The following is a 16,218-nucleotide window of genomic DNA, read 5'->3' as shown; positions in this document are numbered from 1 at the left end:
TGGATCAATACTAAGTGACACCCACTGTATCTTAATTGATCAATTCAATCATGCAAGGATTCACATCGGCAGGGATAGTAGCTCTTGGCTGAAAATGTTTGGATGGAGATCGGCGATGCCACATCCTCTCTGCGCAATGAAATACAGTATCTTTACCAAGTGGTATCAATCTTCGCATTGTATATACTATATCATTTAATCGATTATAAATATCAGATGTGTTTCTTCTTTGTTCTGTACATTTGCATGCCAATCTTACAGGCTTATCTTACAATTGCTCTCTCTCTTTCTCTTACAAAATCGTAATCTTAACTGCTCTCCCATTTTTTTGTCGAAACATTTGCTAGTTCAATACCATGCAGTACCCACCTGCCGATAATACCCACCTACCGGTAAGCAAAAAAAATATTTCCCCATACAAAATGCAATTTTTCAACCAAATGTGGAAAATTCACCAAAAATAAAAACCGTGAAATGATTTTCGAATTTCGTTTTAGAATCAAGTGGATTTTAATATTTTCGCGGTATTTTGACTTCACGCCCTGCGCGTGTGCGTACCACAGCTAACTCTTCCTCCTCCGAATTTGACCTCTCATCATCTTCCATCCCTCCCACCTTGATCACATCCTCAACAGCATCCGCCCCTTCAATTGCTTCATTTGGCTCGGAAATAGTGTCACCAGCCACTAGAGCCTCCGTCAATGTCATGAACCTTTTGTTGGGATTCGGTATCGCCTTCCTCTTCTTGCCTCTGCTCAACCGCCCAACTTCCTCCTCCAGACTGGCTATTCTGATGCTCAGAGAGGCGATCTTTGACTCTTGAGCTTCAAACCCTCTCGATATCACGGTATAGCGCCTTCTTGTTGACGGACTCTTGTTCTTCCCCAGATCTCGGATGTGGCGGCTGGTCTTTGGCGTATTATCAGAGTCGACTTGCCCGTCTCGGTGGCCGTCCGACCCGGGCGTCGTTTCCTTCTTGTCTGGCTGAATCTCAGGATATATGAGCGCTTTCCGCCGTGAAATCGGCCAGTTTCCAGTCACCCTCCAGCCTGAGAGTATATTTTTCTTCGTCATACCCACTTCCCTGGCTTTGGCATAGGCCTTGATGAAGTTGACCTTGTCCACCGGCGCAGAATCGGTCAGGCTGGTCAGTTTCTGCAGTTCTTTTCGATAGGCAGCCTTGGATACATTGAATACGCCATTATCCACCGGCTGCAGCCCATGAGAGCAGTGTGCAGGCAGGTAACAGCAATATACGTTGTTCAAAAAGCACGTAGCCATCCACTCATCCTGGATTTTTAGTCAGCGCCGTCAGTGGTATTTCCGATCTAGAACAGGTAGATACTCACAGATGCATGGCTCCCATGGCCATCTAATATGATGAGCCTTGCATCAGACTCATCCGCCGGTTGCGTTTGAGGCAGATAGACATCCTTGAGCCACTCGACTGCGATATGGTTGTCCGTCCAGCTATTGTCGGACGTGATATAATACCAGTCGGCGACCCCCGGAGCTCATCGATAAACCATTGTTGCTGAAGCTCTTTACCTTTGAAGATAATCCCCGGCTTCAGAAGACGGCCATCTGCGGTGACGGCTTCGATAAAGATAGTCCAAGTGCGGGACTGAGAGCCCTTGAGGAAGGCCTTCCTCCTAGGATCGCTACTGCCAATGACCAAGGAATCCAAGCCTATTTTTTCAGTGGATTAGAGAGTTTCGTAGCAAAAATGATCAATACTCACCAAATCCAGCCATGATACCGCCCTCGTCAACATTAACCGTGTTCTCCGGTTTGATCCAGCCATATTCGCTCTCGCGGATATCAAAGTACCAATTGACGGCCATTGGGGTAAAGGAATTGAACCTTGCAGCTTCCTGGCGTTTTCCCACCTTCGTCTTGATATCGTCATGGCGTTTAATGAACCTGGCTAGCCAGTGTACACCGATAGGCCTTTCCCGGCCTTGCTGTCTCAAGAGGGCAGCGACGGTGGCGCGAACTTGACTGTGAGAGGGAGCATAGCCCAAGGCCTCTTGTCGAAGTATCTAGGTAACTAATCTGGACTCCTCCGACTTGGATAAAAGCTGAGCAGGCTGGGTGACCTCGGATCTTGACGGTAGGCCTCTTAATCGGTCAGAGAGAGTGGTTTGAGGCACGCCATTCTTCTGGGCAGCCTGGTTCTGGGAGAGGCCATTATCTGTGACATCCAGTAAGGCCTGGATAACATCCTCCTCCGTATAAGATAATTGAGGCATGTTTGAGGCGATTAAGGAAAGATGGGAAAGAGAAAATTCTGGACGAAGCTTCGAGGAGGCTGGGTGATAAGGGAGGCATTTTGAGACATTTTACATTAATGCCGTGCGACCATGCCGCATGCGTCACTAAAGAAACAATGCTGGGATATTAAATTCCATACAATTCTTAATACAGCAGACATTTTCTCATGAAAAAAATCTTTCCTTTGGACAAAGTACTGTGCAAGTGAAATTGGGCATTTTGTATGGGGAAATATTTTTTTGCTTACCGGTAGGTGGGTATTACCGGCAGGTGGGTACTGCATGGTAAGAGCATGTGTTGAACCGACCCTCCTTTACGCTGCGGAAGCATGGTATGCCGGCCGTACGGTCCAGTACGGTTGGATGGATTTTATTTCGCCCGGAGGGAAGTCCCTATAGGGCCTTGGCACAGTCTAGTTCACATCTCAGTACAATTGGTACCTGACACCCCAAGCCCCACGGATCGTCGTCTCATCGCTTGCTGCTCAACCTCATCGCTGCTTGTTCCATGACAGGCCTGCTTGAAGGCCAAATTCTGCAAGTGTTCAGCATCCTATCCTCGGCAGCTGAAGCACGGTCTGCCAAAATCGAGGCTGCTTTTTGTTAGTATAGTCGCACGCTAGAGGTTAGTTTGCCGAAGGCCGCTGGTCCGCATCGAGCCTGTTTGTCGCGATAGCAAATTTGATTGCCGCACGCACGGCCTGCATGTTTGGCTTCCACTTTTCGTTATCCGACGCAGCTTTTCCTCCCAAGAAGAACGATAAATTCCCAATCTTTGTTCGTGAGCATTTAAACATGACTTCCCGTTGCATTTCCCACTTTTTGCATCGGAAGAGGAAGTGCTCAATCGTCTCTGCTGCTTGTCCACAGTCGCATATGTCCGATTCCGCTGCCCCTATCCTGTGAAGATAACTGTTCAGTCGCACCATCCCGGTCCGAAGCTGGGCTATCACGTCCGATTCTTTTCTTTTTAGCGAGTCGTATAGTGCACGGGTATGCTTGCCCGGCAGCGCCTTGTCGATGCGCTTTGAGTACTGTCCAACCCCTTCCGGAAGTCGCCCACACTGCCGTTGTTGGAGGAGCGCCAGTCGAAGTGTTGTAGACCTTGCTTGGTACGACGGTGTCTCCACCATGCACTCTGCTTTGGTAGCTCTCTGCGCTGCTGCCTTGGCCATCGGTCCCAATGCAAAACCTTCGGCCTTAGCCGGCACCCACATGACTCTAACAGAACAGCCTCTTTTCCAAAGGCACTTGGTGCGGTCGTATATCTGACGGATAGTGCATTGACCGGATTGCTGCCGAGGCCTCCTGATCACTTCCACGGCCGAGCGGTTGCTCGTCATGACCGTTACGTCCCGAAAAGGAAGCCTGGGCGGCGTGCACTCCAGCGCCATCGCTATTGCTGCTAGCTCCGCTGTATACGGATTCTGCTCGTCTCCGGGCCCCAGAGTGACGGAATAGCTGCCAACCACCTCGCCTGTGCCGTTGCGAGTCGCGTCGCACACGACGCCTCCCATTCCCACTATACCGCCCTTCTGCGAGCTAGACGTTGCTATGATGATGCCCTCGACGTCGTTTGGTGCCTTGGCCGCCTTCGCTAGGTCGTCCTCGCCTACCACTGGGATGCGGCTGGTCCATGGCGGCAACGCATACTCATGGATAACCTCCATTCGATCCATATGGACCCTTTCCACAGCCGAGACAATCTTCTGCATTGGTGATATGAATCGCCTGCTTGCCTTGTTCTTCAAAGCTGCCAGCGGGTGTGTCTTCGGAAGGGTCCGAAGGTTGATGCAGAATCTCGTTGCGGCTTGGCTGTGTCGTTCCTCTACCGTCTGGATACTGGCTTCAGCCTCGGCCACCGCTATTGCGACAGTACGGAACACTCCTGTAATTGCCTGCGCCCCCACCAACTGCGCTTTGTTCAGCCAGGCAGCTTCTCTTGCGCGGCGAGCGTGCGTCCAGACATTGGAGGCATAGTCCATTGCCGGCGCGACTGTCGCTACGAATAGCTGTCTCGCCACCCTCGGTGATAGCATTTTCAACCTTCTGAGGCACATGGCGGCGGTGAGTCCCTTGGCGGCGGCTCTAGCCATGTGCTCCTGGTACCGCAGGCCCACGTCCATGACCACTCCCAGAATTTTTGCACTGCTTTTAGGCTTGACCTCATTCCCCTTGATCAAAAACGGCAGGTCACTGTTGCGCGCGGAGACACGCGTGAAGTGGATGACTGTCGTCTTGTCCGCTTCAAACGTTGCGCCGCTGCGTCTCTCCCACTCGAGCGCTTCGTTAATGATCGACTGAATACCTGCCCGGTTCGCCTCCGCAGTCGGGCCGGTCACCCAGGCCGAGTAGTCGTCCACGAATGCAATTGAGCCACCTTCCGCCTTAATCCTTCTCTGCACCAAATCTGCGTTGAAGAAGAGGAACGAGACCGGTGACAGAGGTGATCCCTGAGGGAGACCTGCTTGGGGTAACTCCCGCTGCTCAGACGTGTGTCCGTTCACCACCACCGAGGCTGTTCGTCCGGAGCAGAAGGCGTCCATCCACCTGACCAGTCTGTCTGGTATCCCTCTCGCCTTCATCCTCTCGAGTAGTCGCTCTTTGCACACTCCGTTGTAGGCGCCCTTGACATCGAAACTGATCAGGCTCAGCACTTTGCGAGCTCTCCATGCCTTGTAGATTTGTTCCTGAAGGAGCAGGAGCGCTTGCTCGGCCGACCGTCGCTTCCTCGCTCCGAAGTGGTTTGCGGGCAGGAGCCCGTAAGTCTCTACCGCGTAGGAAATGCGCTCAGCGACGACCGCTTCCATAATTTTACCAAGTGTTGACAAAAGCGATATCGGTCGCCACGCCTTCGCTACCGTGTAGTCTCCCTTGTCCTGCTTCTTCAGCGGAATGATTTTCGCACTTCTCCATTGGCGAGGCACTATGCCGTCTCTGAGCGACGCATCGAAGAGAGCCAACACCCGGTACTTTACCACCGGCCAGAGTCGTCTCCACACCATCGCCGGGAGGCCATCATCGCCGGGTGCTTTCCACGGTTTTGCTGCCATGACCTTTTCCTCGATTTCTTCCAGGGTCAAGCCCGGCATGGGCACCGCTTTCCGCTGTGGCCGCTCACCTTCATCTTCGATTTTCGCTGGCAAGGGGGAAAGAAAGTGCTGAGCAGCTCCTCAGTTTGTTCTGCCTTGTCTTTGGTCATAGATCCATCTCCCCTCTTTAAGGGTGGCACCTTGTCGCCCATGGTGTACTTGCTAGGTTCGAGATACTTGGCTGCCTTCCAGATATTGACATCGTCGGCCAGGAAGTCGTCCCAATGTGCTTTCTTCTGGTTCCGTATGGCGTCGTGGTACTCCTTAGCTGCTTCCTTGGCGCGTCGTTCCAGGTCTGGTCGCTGTTGGCCTGCTCGCCGTTGCGCCCTCGCTTGGTTCCGCCAGAACGTGTATGCCCGCCGCAGTCGTGTTAGGTCCTTTGTCCACCAGCGTTTCGCGTACGGTGGAGGTTGTGCTCGAGGCGTCAGCTCGTGGATTGCCTCTAAGGTGACCCGCATCAGCTGGTCCGTCTGCGTCTGCACGTCGACAGCCCAGGGGAGCGGCCGGAGGTTTTCTTCCACTCTAGCTCCTATAAGAGCCCAAGGAGCATTCTTGAACAGCAGTCTGTGCGTCGTGATTCTCTCGGGCATCGCGATGTCAAATATCGTCTGGATCGCTCTATGGTCTGACCCGTGATCGGTCGGATGGGGGGCGCACGTCACCATCTCGTCTGCCAGTTCCGACGTTGTGAGCACCAAGTCGATGGTGCTCTCTTTGTCTGGGCCTTGCCACGTCTTTGTGCCCCTCGGAAGGAGGCTGCAGAGACCGTGCTCGTTCATCAGGTCGATGATCGGCTCGGCTTCGCCTTGTCTTCTTGCCGACACCTCGTCTCCGGTCCAGAGTAGGTCATGGCGATTGAAATCTCCAGCCAGCACCACATCCGTACGCGTACCGGTGCCATTACGGAATCGCTGGATCAGGCCATGCAGAACTCTAACTACAGATGCTAGCGCCTCTGTATCCTTCCCCTTCACGTACACTGACACCATCAGGATGTCTCTCTCTGGCAGTCGAAGCAGCGCTGCCGTGAGATCTGCTGATGGTATCGGCACCTGCTCCACCTCGATGTCGCTTCGCACCCAAAGCATGCTTCGGATCGGCCAGGGCGCATCGTGCATGTGCGTCGGTATTATCCTCGTCCAGTTGCTATGCCCCGCAGGGCTCGTTACCACCTTGCCGTCGATCTTTTTTGCGTAGGGTTCGGAGACCGCCAGCACTCCGTAGTCCTTGAGGTCTGCGTCGTTCATCAAACTTTGTTGGACCGGTTCTCGCTTTCGTACATTGAGCTGTAGGATGCGGAACGCCTTACACATCGTTCCGTCGTCCCACGGGGACCGTGAGTAGTTTACCGTCCATTTTCCGTGCCTGTGGTTCTTGGATCGCTATACCGGTAACTGCAAAGTCTCGGAGTAGCTGGAACATCCTACTCATGCTGGGTAGGATAGAGTTTCGGGCAACTTCTGCTGAACGACTCATGCGGTCCGCCACAAGGCACACACTTGGGTACCTGCGTCTGGCACGCGCTATGATGATGGCCTTCGGCAGCGCACCTTGCACATACCCGACTCTTGCTGCATGAAAAGGCCTTGTGGCCAAGCTCCTGGCAGTTGTAGCATTGTACCGGTCCGGTTCTCCGCTCGAACACGTTGGTATAAGCCGACTCACCCGCTACGAGGAAGTACCGTTCCTGTAAGAGTCTCCTAGCATCACTGTTTTTGGTAAGGTATACCACCATGGATCCGTATGCTTTCACGCCGTCCTTGCGGCTCAGCCAGGCCATCTTGGCAATCTGCACTTCGTTCTCCTGGCCTAGGGCCTCCATCGCTCCGAGAAGGACCTTGCCGTCCTGGTCAAGAACGGCTGTGCGGTTAACATTGTCCACTTTGACTGGGTACAGTTGGTCTCGGAGGACTCTCGTGCCCGGTGTTTTCTTGGCCTCAATGATATCCTTGATCCTCTTCAGTTCCTCCTCGTTCCTGCTTATAACCCTAAGACGGTTGGCATTTCTTCCATCTCTAGTCACTGCAACGCAACGCCAACTAGGCTGGTCGCCGGACGCTCGCATTTCCTGCTCGATGGTCTTGCGTAGCGCTGCTGGTGTAGCTTCTTCGGTGTGTTCTTCTGGCACCCTAGACATATCTACTGTGCAGAATACAGGTTCCGGAGTCGCCGATCGAGCTGTAGAGGAGGTTCGGGTGGTGATGCTAATAGGCGGTGTGATTCTGGCGACATCTGCATATGAACGGCCAGCCGATGGCGCTCCTTGAGCCCCAGTCATTGCGTCTAGCTGTAGCCGGGTGTACTCCAGCTCGCTGCGAACCTGAGTAAGCTCCTCTCGCGCCTACGATAGTTCTTGTGCCATCTGGGCCGTCGTCCTAGCGACTTCCTCAGCCATTCGGTCGCTAAGCTTTGTGAACTCGAGCTGGAACTCTGCTTTCATGATTTCGATTCTCTTATGAAAGTCTTGTTCCAGGAGTTGTTTCAGGCCCTGGATCGCCTCGGTCATACTGTCGGCCGCCTTAGATGTGGTCCTTTTCTTGGTTCGATTGTTCCTCGGCACCCTCTCACTGCTCTCCTCCTCCTCCCATTCCATTTCGCAATCTTGCTGCGCCGATTCCATTGCCCTCGTCGTTCTGGCTCTTTTGCGCTGGGGACGATGATGTTCCCCTCCCGGAACGCCCGATTCGCCTTCCATGACGATGATGACGTCTGAAGCGGGGTTCACAGCACCAGACATCCACCAAAGACCAGAATCTCCGCCAAGCGGCTACCAGGTATTCCAAAAGATATAAAAATAAAAATAAATGATGAGATCGAGAAAATAAAAGCGTTTTTTCCCTCCTGCGTCGAGGTGGTTCGTCGACTACCGGTGGGTACGGTGGGCGATCGGAGCGTACGGAGGCCGATAGGGAACACTGTTCGTCCAGTACGGTGGGCGATAGGGGTCACTGTTGCAAAACCCTGTGTCAATTTCTTTTGGGCTTAGGCGCTCAGCTCCTTAGTCATCCGAGTACTTCGTGTGAGCATGAGATATGTACCGCGGACTAGCAGCGGGCCCGCGCGGTGGCCTTCTGCCAGTCCAATTGACAGTTCGCAGCATCAGGTCCATAATGGTAGTCGGTTTGCAAACCATTTGCCACCATATTGATGCGCAAAACGCGATATCTAGAACTTGGTCCCGACAAGCTGAATTGATTCTTCCAAAACCAGTTCACCAAACAACTTTAGTTTTGCCATTGTCCTGATCGAAAGCGCGCCTGTTCCAGAAACAAGGAAAGCCGTCACCCAGTCCCTACCCTGATGGGGCTGGAAATGTGTAAATGTCGACGCCCATAAAGAAAAAAACATACATATATGGCAACGACTTTGAGGGCCTGATGTTTTTCGCTATATGATGGTATCTGGTTGAAATTTGGGGTTCAAAGTCTCGACTCTACGTCCTGGCCATGACCATTGTGTACGGTCTTCATCTTAACGTCCCCCCAAACTTGGAATGAGGAGCGGGACAGTGAGGCAGCAGAGGACTACCGCAGTAATCCCGCGTCTGGTCAGCAGCGGACTAGCGTAGCAACCTCGTGCTTAAATGGGTCTAGCGACTTCATCCGCTGTGACAAAGGGGGCATATTGTCCATCGCTGAGGCTGCTCGGCTCTGGATTGTGAGCGTGATCAAGTCGTCAGATACATTTCCACTACTAACTCGATGCGCAGCAGCTCAATAAATCGGACGAGGAAGAGATGGAAGAGGACAATTGAGTGTTGGTGCTGTCCAGTTCGACCGTCATGGTGGCGGCCGATGTCTGTAGGACTAGATAGAAATCTGCTTTGCTGGTCCGCAGCGACCCCGCAGCTTTGATTACATCCTCTGTAACGCGAAAAAAAATCTAAGAATCTATGCCGAGGTACACGTAGCAATGTACTGCGGGTCGGGTTGCCCATCTCGCTAACCCGTTTTGTCTCTCTTCCGGTGGTTTTGGGGTTTTGCAACAGTGACCCCTATAGCCTGCCGTAGTCCAGCGGATAATCCCCTCACAACCACAAGATACACGCACGGTCAGCACCTGCTCGGAGTCCCTCATTAGGTACATCGATAGTACTATCAAGACCTCGATCCGAGCTGTGCTTCCGGTCTGGAAGACCACGCCACTCCCCGCAATCCACCGCGAGAGCGGGATCCCACCAGCCGAACAACTCCTTGAGTCTGTTCGTCAACGGTTTTCTGCCAGAATCCAATCACTTGATCAAAAACATCCACTCACACAGAGGGCCACGGCGGAGGTCCTCCAAGGCGCTAGGCGACGAAGAGGCCCGACCAAACTACAGCGCACCGCGGCCCTCCTCCCGCGCGCCCCCAGACCAATCCTTCTACCGAAGAAAAACCTCCGCCTTCCACCGCTGAAAGGCGATTACACGAAGAGCCACGGGGCCCTGATCTTCCGCACCTGGCTCCGGTCGACAAACGGGAAAGACCTAGTTGTGTACTCTGACGGGTCACAAGCACCTTCGGGGGCCACTAGCTACGGCTACGCCATCTACCGCCGGAAGCTTCTGGTCGACGAGGGTTGCGGCCGGCTAGGGCCAGCCGAAGTCTTCGACGGGGAAGCGGCAGGAGCGTTGGAGGGGCTCAAAGCCGCTGCGCGGTTTGCGGGTCCCACCGACCGAATCTGGGTCTGCCTGGACAACACGTCAGCGGCCGAGTGCCTGCGAGGCAATCCCTCAGACTCTTCACAATCTATTTTCCTCGAATTCCAGGCCATCGCTGCGGCGCACGGCCGGGTTAGAGTGAAGTGGTGCCCTGGGCACGAGGGAATCGAAGGCAACGAACGAGCCGACGCCCTTGCAAAGGCTGGAAGCGCACTACCAGAGCCACCTGGAGCCCAGCCTACGCTGGCCTTTGTACGCCGCCAAGCCAAGGCAAGACCGAGGGCCAAGTTCAGCACTTGGTGGGCAGCAAATACGCCAGAAGCCTACAAGCCGTTGAGGCTCAAGGCCCTGCTGAAATGCCCCAAGGAGCTTCAAGTGCCTAGAGGCGCCCTGCATCACCTTCTAGCCGCGCGATCGGCACACGGAGACTTTGCCGGATATTATGAACGGTTCCAACACGAAGACGCCCGCCTCAACTGCTCCTGCGGCCGGCGGAAATCGCCCGACCACCTTTTCTACTGCCGTAAAATCATCCCTTCCAAGCGGCCGCGGTTGGCCCCCGCACCCAGGAAGGCGATTGAGCGCATAATAGGCCGAGACTTCGAGGACTATATCAAATTTACAAAGGCTACCGCGTTTTTCACCGTGGTCTGCCCACGCTATTGATAAGGACCTCCGCTTGCGCTGGAAGCAAGCTGACCACCCCCCCCCCCAGGCCCTTTACTCTTACTTCTTCTTCTTTTATCAATATTTTCCCGTGGCGACGTCTGACGCGTTATCCTGCTACATGTTAGCGTGGAAAGAAGGCCGACGACGTACCGCCAACACAGGCTGCCGGCAGCTCCCTGATTCTGGTTTGCAACGATTTCATCGCCTTAAAAATCGGATGTCCCTGCGGCGAATGCTGTGTCTGACGCTCCCGCTGACGGAAGCCAGACCCACGAAAAACCGCGGCCCTGGTAGCCGAAGCTTTGCTAAATAACGGGGAGAGAGTAGGAGGCGGGAGACTCGGTATACATCTGCGGATGGAGAAGGGAGACCACGCGACCTACCCTGTATCTCCAGCCGGAGAAGGAAGTTTGTGCTTAGCGACTTGCCGGAGTGGGAAGGAGCTGCCCTATACCTATGTATCTACCTACGTTAGCTTAGCACGTCTCTTTGCTCCCGCGCGGAGATTGGCTGGGGGAATCCCAGTGGGACGGAAAATAATACAACAACAACAACTTGGCCCTCACTGGCGTGACCAGCTTAACCCACAACAACGGCTCGTGTACGACACCTTCATGGGCCACTTCCAGGCGCAAAATCCTGCTCAAATCCTTCTCCACGTTGACGGTGGTGGTGGTACAGGCAAGTCCTTCCTTATCAAGGTGCTTTCCTCCCATCTTCAGGCGGCTGCCCTACCGAATCCTAGCCCCATTTGCCGCGTAGCGCCAACAGGCGTTGCGAGTAACCAGATACAGGGCAGCACCATACATTCGTTGCTACGTCTCCCAGTAGGTGGTGCTTTTACCGACCTTCCCCAGCCGACGCAGCCGCCCTTCAGTCCCGTCTACGGCACGTCAAGTACCTCGTTATCGATGAAAAGAGCATGCTAGGGCTTGAGCAGCTGGCGCGGATCGATTCCCGACTGCGGCAGGCCTTTCCACAGCGTAGATTCGAGTTCTTTGGTGGTGTGAGCGTCTTGCTTGTAGGCGATTTCTTCCAGTTACCACCAGTCCGGCAAAAGCCCCTGTATTCGACTAGCACCAGCCTGTCTTCGTTGGAAAGGAGAGGGCAGGTGGCCTACCGGTTATTTGACCGCACCGTCTTCCTGACCACGGTACAGCGCCAGGCTGGTGATGATCAGGCCCGGTTCCGTCAGGCCTTGCAAGAGCTGCGTGAAGTTAAGTTATCTATACCGTCCTGGAACCTCCTTAGCAATCGGGTACAAGCCAAGCTAACGCAGAGCGAGGTTGATAGATTCAGGGCCGCTTTGCGGTGTGTATTCTACAAAAGCCCGCGTCAACGAATACAATTACGAGCATATGGTACACCTTAACTCCCCAGCAATACAGGTGGAGGCAAAGAATCAGGGCAGCGGCGCGGGGCAGGCGCCAAGCGACAACGCTGGCAATCTATCCAACAAGTTCCCTGTTGCTAAGGGCGCCAGGGTAATGCTCACGACTAATCTATAGCAGCCAGCTGGCCTAGTTAACGGTGCCCAGGGTACTGTATACGATATCGCCTGGAATGCAGGCGCCAACCCATGGGAAGACCCCCCGGCCGTTATTATGGTGGATTTCGATAGCTACGATGGACCGCCGTATCTAACAACTAACGAGGGCAGGAAAATCGTACCCATCCTTCCCGTCACACGGGATTTCCTAGTGGGCAACGAGACCTGCGCTCGCACGCAGTTTCCCCTGATCGTGGCATTTGCCATCACTGTTCACAAGTGCCAGAGCTTAACAAAGGATCAGATAGTTACTGACCTCGCTACACGCGACTTCCAGGCCGGTATTAGTTATGTTGCTGTCTCACGAGTTACCATCCGCCACCACTTCAAGAATCACCCCACTTAAAGCATAGCACAAAAATTCGTCTCCCCATACAAATTCTACGATGTTATTTGCATCATATTTTATTATAATAAAATCATTTAGAAAAATGAAAAATTGCAGTGCATTATTTTTTACATGCTCTCTTACCTCGGGCCTTTTTTGGTCCGACTTTGCTACCTATAATGGGAGTTTCAGCACTTTGAAAATTTTGCATTTTTCTCTCCCTCATCTTTCCACTCCCACAAAGTTAGCAAGGCTCTCTACGCAGCTTACAACTGTAAACTATCTCCAAAATGGGTCGCTATGTTTACACCGAAAAAGACGTTATTGATGCCATATTCGATATTACTGATGGTTCTCTATCACAGTACCAGGCCTCCGAGAAGCATGGAGTGCCTCAGCCGGTCCTCTCCAAGAGACTTTCGGGCCAGAAGAGCAGGAAAGAGTCTACACACCCTCATCAACGTCTTTCCCCAGTCAAGAGGATCGCCTTGTTCGTTGGCTTCTGCGGCAGGAGTCCCTCGGCTACGCTCTCTCGCATAGCCAACTTCGAAGTTGCGTCGAAGCCCTCCTCCGTCAACAGGGAGATAACAAGCCATTGGGCCAAAACTGGACATCCAGGTTCATCAAGCGTCATTATAAACTGTCTACAAAGCTTGGGAAACGCCAGGAATCTGCCAGATTTGACGCCTTCACACCAAGGTCGGTCAATTGGTACTTTGATATCCGGGAGGACGAGTATGGCTGGATCAAACCCGAGAACACGGTTAACGTGGACGAGGGCGGCATAATGGCCGGTTTCGGTAAGTCATCTGTAACTCCTCTACGTGTTTTTATAGGTTATAACTGATTGGTTGTTCACAAGGCTTGGACAGCCTCGTAATCGGGAGCTCTGACCCGAAGAAGAAGGCAACGTTGAAGGGCTCCCAGTCGCGCAGGTGGACCTCATTTATCGAGGCCGTCACCGCAACTGGCCGCGCTTTAAAACCGGGGATTATCTTTAAAGGAAAGGAACTACAGAAACAGTGGTTTCTGGACGAGTTCAAATTGATAGCCGGCTGGTACTACATCACATCGCCCAACGGCTGGACCGACAACCACATAGCTCTCGAGTGGCTGAAAGACGTCTATCTACCTCAAACGGAGCCTCGTGATGCATCGGATGCGAGACTAATCATCCTTGACGGTCATGGGAGCCATGCACAGGTGAGCCTCTGGGTGTTTTCGCCGCACAATTGCCGGCTATAGGGTCGCTGACGAGCAGCCAGGACGAGTGGATGGCGACATGCTTTCTGAACAATGTCTACTGCTGTTACCTCCCGGCACACTGCTCCCATGGTTTGCAACCGCTGGATAATGGAGTTTTTAACGTCGTCAAAGGTGCGTATCGGAAAGAACTGCAAATGCTGGCTAGTTTGACCGATTCTGCGCCGGTTGACAAGGTGAATTTTATCCGGGCCTACGCCAAAGCCAGGGAGGCGGGCATGAAGAAAGAGATTATCTTGTCTGGCTGGAGGGTTACTGGAAATTGGCCAATAAATCGTCATAAAGCTCTATCGCATCCGGAAATTCAACCGGACAGAGAAAAATTGCTGGAGCAACTCAAGACGCCGAGCCCTCCTCAGCTGCACTCAGATGACACGCCGACGACGAGCCGGCAGGTGAGAGATTTGGCCAAACACCGAACTCGTCCGACGAGGATGAAGTACAGCAAGATCGCCAAGGGGGTGGAAGCTTTAGAAATGAAGGTTGCCGTTCAGAATAGGCGGATCGCTGGCCTTGAAGAGCAGATGGCCCAGTTGCGGCGAGGGAAGAAAAGGAAGGCGGTAGCGAACCCGAACAGACGGTTCATGGTTCTTTCAGAGGCTCTAGCGTCTGGAGAAACTCTTGGTGAGCCAAAGGAGGCAGAAATAGAGGTGGATGTGGACGAAGAGATCGAGTCGGTGATTGAGGTGGGTGTCGGATCAGAGGACGAAAGTGAGGACGTTACGGTCACAACAAAGCACTGCCAGCGGACACGAAGCGGCCGGGAGGTCAAAAAACCACGCAGAGAGTAAACTTCAAGTAATTCTATATAGAACCCCGGCGTGATTTTATTTCTCACGGACAAAAGTGGTTGGTTTTTGAATGCATCAAATATTGGATTTTGTATGGGGCGGCGATTTTTTGCGCTATGCTTTAAGTGGGGTGATTCTCGAAGTGGTGGCGGATGGTACCTCGCTGCAAGGCCTGCTCCTTGAGGCGCCTTTCGACCGTCAGAGCCTCTATAACCACACGCCCACGGAAGGTTTATACGACTGCGTTTACTACGTACTGCGTTTGTGGCTAACTATAAGACAGGGATGAAGATACGCCTTGCTGACCAACAACGCCGTCAGGCTCAACAGCTGACCAATCCGCCGTATCCACCACGCTACATTGACTAAACGATGTGTTGCTATAAGCTACAGGGAAAGGGGAGGTTTGATAGACGGTGTATAGTTAGATTGGGCCTGTCAGGAAGCGTGAGAGTGAACCCTGACTATCAGTCAACTTCTTTGCGACAGGTTTGAAGCGGTTTAACAGCTGGTTACCCGCCGCAAGAGAAAGGAGGGTTCTAGGGGGTCCTTCCAGGAGAGTTGAATTGCAGATATACGATATTTACCCTTCGGGCTGGATATTCAGCCGTTAAGTCTCTTGCCTTGGCAACTTAACGGGTGTTCGAAGTATTTTATTTCCAACAATTGGGGGTGTGTCGTCGGTATTGTTGATCAGGCGGACGGTAGAGTAGTGCGAACAGTTGTGACGATCGTATTTCCCAAGGGATAAACCGGTCGTGCTGGGTTTATGTTGGCAGAGAATCAGGTTGCGTACTCTGAGGTAAGTGGTGTAAGTCACGTCTGGTAATGTGCTCAAAGGTATTGAGTGTAACCAAGTTGTATTGATAGCTGAGGTAGCTACTACATAAGAAAGTGCAATGAGTGTGTTCTATATACTTGTGTGATCGTACTTGGACCGATCGTGAGCTGGAACGATGTCGTTCCTGGATTGCATCGGTCCTGGACCGACGTCGTTCCTGTGCGGCGTCGGTCCAGCGCCTGATAGGTGCGCTGGGTCTTGGAGATTTGTGGAGACCACGTGACGTAACCGCGGGGGTCGTAACAACAGTCTTGCGCGTATTCGATCTGTCGTTTTTGAAGCTGCGTAAACCGGCGCTTCCGCATGCGTTCCCGAGCTCGTGCTCTCTTTTCCTCGAGTGAAAGCGCCCGACGACCCATGACTTGAAAATACTGTGAAATGTTTCTTGACACTCTTGACACACGCTCTCCTAGAAAACTGAGTTCTTCCATCCTGCAGTCTTTTCCATTTAGATTTCCCCTGATCCTTTGATATATCCAATCCCTCACCAACATACTTTCTTTTTCTTGTCCGCTTGCAGGATTCAAATAATATATGACATACGAACACGACGCATTATGGATTTCAACCTGGGATATTCATTGGCTGAGACATCTTGCTAATCATAAAGGAAATGAAGAGGCGTGTTTCAAGGCTAGAGATTAAAGGCATCCGGATTAATATCTATTGCGGTTTCCGGGTGCTCTCTTATCTTATCTTGGACGTGCAGGGGTGTCGTGCTTTTTAACAGGGATACCGTTCCATTTAAAAATTTGACAAGGGTGCTGTTC

At 52.8% G+C, this 16,218-nt stretch overlaps 3 protein-coding genes across 3 annotated transcripts; 1 reads left to right on the top strand and 2 right to left on the bottom strand.

Moving 5' to 3' along the window:
* Window positions 1-510: 510 nt before the first annotated feature.
* Window positions 511-2,252, bottom strand: MRS44_017665 (uncharacterized protein; the record flags this gene model as incomplete). The annotated part of the gene is made up of 6 exons (XM_065615574.1): window positions 511-1,212; window positions 1,258-1,290; window positions 1,350-1,447; window positions 1,495-1,689; window positions 1,742-2,001; window positions 2,071-2,252. The coding sequence occupies 6 exons, from the start codon at window positions 2,250-2,252 to the stop codon at window positions 511-513; spliced, it is 1,470 nt and encodes a 489-aa protein (XP_065471646.1).
* A 647-nt stretch (window positions 2,253-2,899) lies between these two features.
* MRS44_017664 (uncharacterized protein) lies at window positions 2,900-8,060 on the bottom strand (the record flags this gene model as incomplete). The annotated part of the gene is made up of 4 exons (XM_065615573.1): window positions 2,900-5,335; window positions 5,395-6,747; window positions 6,927-7,706; window positions 7,749-8,060. The coding sequence occupies 4 exons, from the start codon at window positions 8,058-8,060 to the stop codon at window positions 2,900-2,902; spliced, it is 4,881 nt and encodes a 1,626-aa protein (XP_065471645.1).
* Window positions 8,061-9,146: 1,086 nt separating this feature from the next.
* Window positions 9,147-14,607, top strand: MRS44_017663 (uncharacterized protein; the record flags this gene model as incomplete). The annotated part of the gene is made up of 8 exons (XM_065615572.1): window positions 9,147-9,161; window positions 9,366-10,655; window positions 11,255-11,456; window positions 11,534-11,934; window positions 12,188-12,506; window positions 12,925-13,353; window positions 13,416-13,756; window positions 13,819-14,607. The coding sequence occupies 8 exons, from the start codon at window positions 9,147-9,149 to the stop codon at window positions 14,605-14,607; spliced, it is 3,786 nt and encodes a 1,261-aa protein (XP_065471644.1).
* Window positions 14,608-16,218: the final 1,611 nt, after the last annotated feature.

This window comes from Fusarium solani, assembly GCF_023522795.1.
Source record: "Fusarium solani strain SB1 chromosome Unknown bctg00000014, whole genome shotgun sequence".
Taxonomy (NCBI): domain Eukaryota; kingdom Fungi; phylum Ascomycota; class Sordariomycetes; order Hypocreales; family Nectriaceae; genus Fusarium; species Fusarium solani.
This window is presented reverse-complemented; position numbering and strand designations above follow the sequence as displayed.